Below are 4105 nucleotides of genomic sequence, written 5' to 3'. Positions count from 1 at the left end.
CAATACAACCAGCTCAGTCCATATAATGTTGATTTTACGTGTCTTTTCAGGGATGATCATTTGGCACCAATTCATGTGCTCTTCTCTGAAGAAACCTGTCTCTCTCAGCCCTGGTCCATTAATTGTGGCTTATGGTTGAAGCCTTGTGCTTCACTCCCCTCTATTTTGCCATGTCCATTGGTGCCATCCTCATTCAAATCATGTTTGGGTAGCCATCTTTGTAAGACTTCATGGATGTAGATTCTGACATTACTAAGGGACAAAATCTCACAGCAAACTTCCTGATCCTTTTCCCCCTCTTCCTCAATGAGCCTTGGGTAGACGAGTGCTTTGTACTTGTATCCATTGGGACTGGGCTCCACAGCTTTGGAGTTTACATTGTGATTGATTGTGGGGTTTTCCTACCTGAGATCTGGTGCTGCCATCTATGGTATGGGCCATTCTACATCAATTAATAATTGAGAAATCCCCACAAAGACATGATCACCAACCAACCTTATCTAGGCGATTCATCAGTTGAGATTGGTTCTCTTAGATGATTCTAGGCTGTGTCAATTTGAGAATTAAGTCTGACTAAGACACAGAGTCGTTCATGGGTGTTTTTTTTTTATTTAGTTTTCATTGGATCTTTGATAAGTTCATTTGATATGTATTATTCATTTTCATCCTTCTCCAGCTCCTGGAAGAACCTTCCCTACCCACCCAAATTTGTATCCATTTAAAAAAAAACACACACATGAAATCCAATTTGTGTTACTCATATATTCTTAGATGTGTGGACTTATACCGAAGCATGGTCAACCTACCAGGATCAAAATTAAAAACTGATTCTTCCTCTCCCAAAGGTATTAATTTCCAATAGCTCTATGTTTGGAGTGGGATTTCATATCTACCTCCCTTCTCTGTGTTGAGATTTGGTACAAGCTTGCACAGGATTGTGCATGTCTATTGCTTTGACTTATGTGCAGCTGACCTTTTGTGTCTGGAGAACAGTGTTTCCCTGTGTTCATTGACCACCTCTGCCTCTTATAAACTTTCTACACCTGCTGCAGTGATCTCTGGGTCTTGGGAAGAGGAGAGGTAAGAGAAATAGCCTTCTCTGAGCTTATTCAAACCTTGGCCAGATGCAGATATCAGTGTGAATCACTCTCCTTTACAAATAGAAGATTCTTTGATGAGGACTGAGATATCAATCTACAAGTATAAGAATAAGTCATTAAGAGCTAGTTTAATATGTATATTTAAAAGAATGGTTGTTGTAGGTTCTCTCCTACTGCATATAACCTGTGTAGCCACAAGTTTCAGCTCATCAATGATGTGAGAGTATGAGTTTCTTGATTAAATAACTAACTTATTCCTGGCATTGTAGTCATTTTATTTTACTAAAAATATTAATTAAATTGCGAAGCTACATTTCTTCTTTTGTTCTGAAACTTCTCTAATTATCTTCTTCTTAGGGTTAATAAGAAAATTATTCATGTTTTCTATTATTTTTCTTTGTCAATTTCACTAGGATCTAACATTTAGGCTTGTAAACATTTACTTTTCTATGCTTTATCATGTATTCTTCCTTTATGCTATTATCATCAAATTCATTGTACTATTGTCCTACTTTACACTTGTTGTGTTTTTTAAATCTGATGAAATCAACATTCTGTTAGCTTCATTTTAAAATAAACATCTTAAAGTATAAATTTGCATCTAATAATCTTCTGCATATGTCACACATATTTTCTTATATCATTACTACTCTTTGGCTCTGAGTATTTCCCTGATATCATCATAAGCTCTGGTGAACTTGACTTAATATTACAAGCAGTGCCTTTTTTGAGCTAATGTTTTAGAAATTCCTAATTTGGTGGTTATCTTTTAATAATAATCTAATTTTAAGAAAATTTCAAAACCAATTTCCTGTGCTATAGGCAATCACTATATAGAGGATCAAAATGCACTTGAAAAGAAGGCTTTTCAACAGCTTCTTAGGGAAGGCTAACCAAATTCTATCTTTATTTCTAGTCCAAGGATGCAGTCTATCATTTATGAAGGATCTGAGTTTATCTTTTTGTTCTGCTTTTTAATTTCATTTTAGTGTATGCTCCTGTTTGTGAAATTGGAGTTGTTTATGCAGGCATGTGTGCATGTGTATACAAGTGTGGAAATCAGATGCCTATATCAGCTGCTGTTGTTTAGATATCACCAATTTTGATGTACATTTTTGATTTTTAAAAACATAATCTCTCATTGGCTTGGAACTCATTGAAATTATCCTGATTACCCTCTAAGGCCCAGAGATCTGCCTGTTATCAACTCTACAGTACTGGGATCACAACCATATACCACTACCTGGCTCTTATATAGTTTTAAAATATAAGTTTTAGTGATTGAATTTAGGGGCAATGCCTGGGAGAGAAGGACTTTACAGGCTAAACTTCTTTACAGCTCCATATAGGGAGTTTGAGCTGAGTCGTTGCTGTACTCAAAGTTTCTCCACAGTGTATTCATGGTCAGGGTGATCTCTTTACTAAGACTATTATTGACATTCTCTTTAGATTTCAGATTTGAGGTCCTCAATGAAGAAAACCAACTGCACACATGTAAGAGAGTTTGTTTTCCAAGGTTTCTCCAATTTTCAAGAGCATCAGCTCACACTCTTCGTTATCTTCTTTGTCCTATATATCCTGACGCTGGCTGGCAATGTCATCATTGTGACCATTATCCGCATTGACCACCACCTTCACACCCCCATGTATTTCTTCCTAAGTGTTCTCTCAACTTCAGAGACTTTCTATTCTCTGGTCATCATCCCACGCATGCTTGGCAGCCTTGTGGGTCTAAGCCAAACCATCTCCCTGGAGTGCTGTGGGACTCAGCTATTTTTTTTCCTTGGATTTGCAATCACCAACTGTCTCCTACTAGCAGTCATGGGTTATGATCGCTATGTGGCCATCTGCAACCCGCTTCGCTATAGCGTCATCATGAATTGGAGGGTGTGTGTCATTCTGGCATCTTCAGTGGGAGCCACAGGGTTCTTGCTCTCACTAATTCAGGCTCTGGCCATATTCAGGCTGCCATTTTGCAACACACTGATTGAACATTTCTTCTGCGATGTCCGTCCTATTTTAGATCTGGCCTGTACAGTACCAGTCATCAATGACATCTTGACATTAGCTCTCAGCCTTATGGTCATCACAGCCCCTGCCACTTTCCTCTTTGTCTCCTATGTTCTTATTATTTCCACCATTCTCAAGATTGCCTCAGCTGAAGGCCGGAGAAAAACTTTTGCCACCTGTGCTTCCCACCTTACTGTGGTTGTGATCCACTATGGCTGTGCCTCTATTGCCTACTTCAAGCCCAAATCAGAGAACACTAGGGACCAGGATCAGTTGATCTCAGTGACTTACACTGTAATAACACCTCTACTAAACCCTGTTGTGTATAGTCTGAGAAACAAAGAAGTCCAGGATGCTCTGCGAAAAGTGTTGGGTAAAAAATACCTATCATAGTTGTTAATTCCTCTCCAAATAATTTCATCTTTTTCACATGGAACCTGATAGGGAAAGGTATAAAGCCATGGTTTTATGTGTTTAGAAGACTCATACATTATAGCCCGGAGCAGGGCAAGCATGAATCTGGTAGCCAGCCTCTAATAAGTGAATTTCATTTTCTCAACTTCTTTAACATTAAAAATAAAACAAAATAAAAAAATAAAAAATTCACAAGTCACTTCCAAGACCCATACACAGACAGCTATTGGTCCTACTCCAGAAGATAATTACAAGGTTAAAGTAGAATCTTATGTTCATTTCAAGCTTAAATTTAAAGGGACCAATCTATTTCTTGCTGAATCATAACCACACATTAAACATTACTCAATGGAATATTCTCTTAAAATAAATTAGATGCTTGAACAAGTAGTTAGTGTAATGAAATCTAGATGCCTTGTGTTTTAATAAGATAAGCAATGAAAAACTAAAGAGATCTTTTAAAAAATGAATTTGGAATGAGCTAAAACTTTTCCAGACCAACTATCTTCAAGCAGCCACACATGGAACTGTAAAAGAGCTTCCCATTTCCTATCTGCCACAGGTAGAATTCCAAATGAAAA

The 4105-nt window shown here is 37.5% G+C and overlaps 1 protein-coding gene across 1 annotated transcript; it reads left to right on the top strand.

The window, feature by feature from the left end:
- The first annotated feature begins 2570 nt into the window (after positions 1–2570).
- On the top strand, positions 2571–3503 carry LOC110302215 (olfactory receptor 10J1-like). Its single transcript, XM_021173036.2, has one exon. It carries the CDS (start codon positions 2571–2573, stop codon positions 3501–3503), a length of 933 nt encoding a protein of 310 aa, XP_021028695.1.
- The last annotated feature ends 602 nt before the right edge of the window (positions 3504–4105 follow it).

The sequence above is a fragment of the Mus caroli genome, unplaced genomic scaffold (genome assembly GCF_978045245.1).
Source record: "Mus caroli unplaced genomic scaffold, Mus_caroli_1 scaffold_1, whole genome shotgun sequence".
Classification (NCBI taxonomy): domain Eukaryota; kingdom Metazoa; phylum Chordata; class Mammalia; order Rodentia; family Muridae; genus Mus; species Mus caroli.
Note: the sequence above shows the minus strand (reverse complement) of the source record. Positions and strands in the feature narration are given on the sequence as shown.

Bases quoted from the DNA above. Each gene is read 5' to 3' on its own strand.
- LOC110302215 (XM_021173036.2), top strand. From the start codon at position 2,571: ATGAAGAAAACCAACTGCACACATGTAAGAGAGTTTGTTTTCCAAGGT.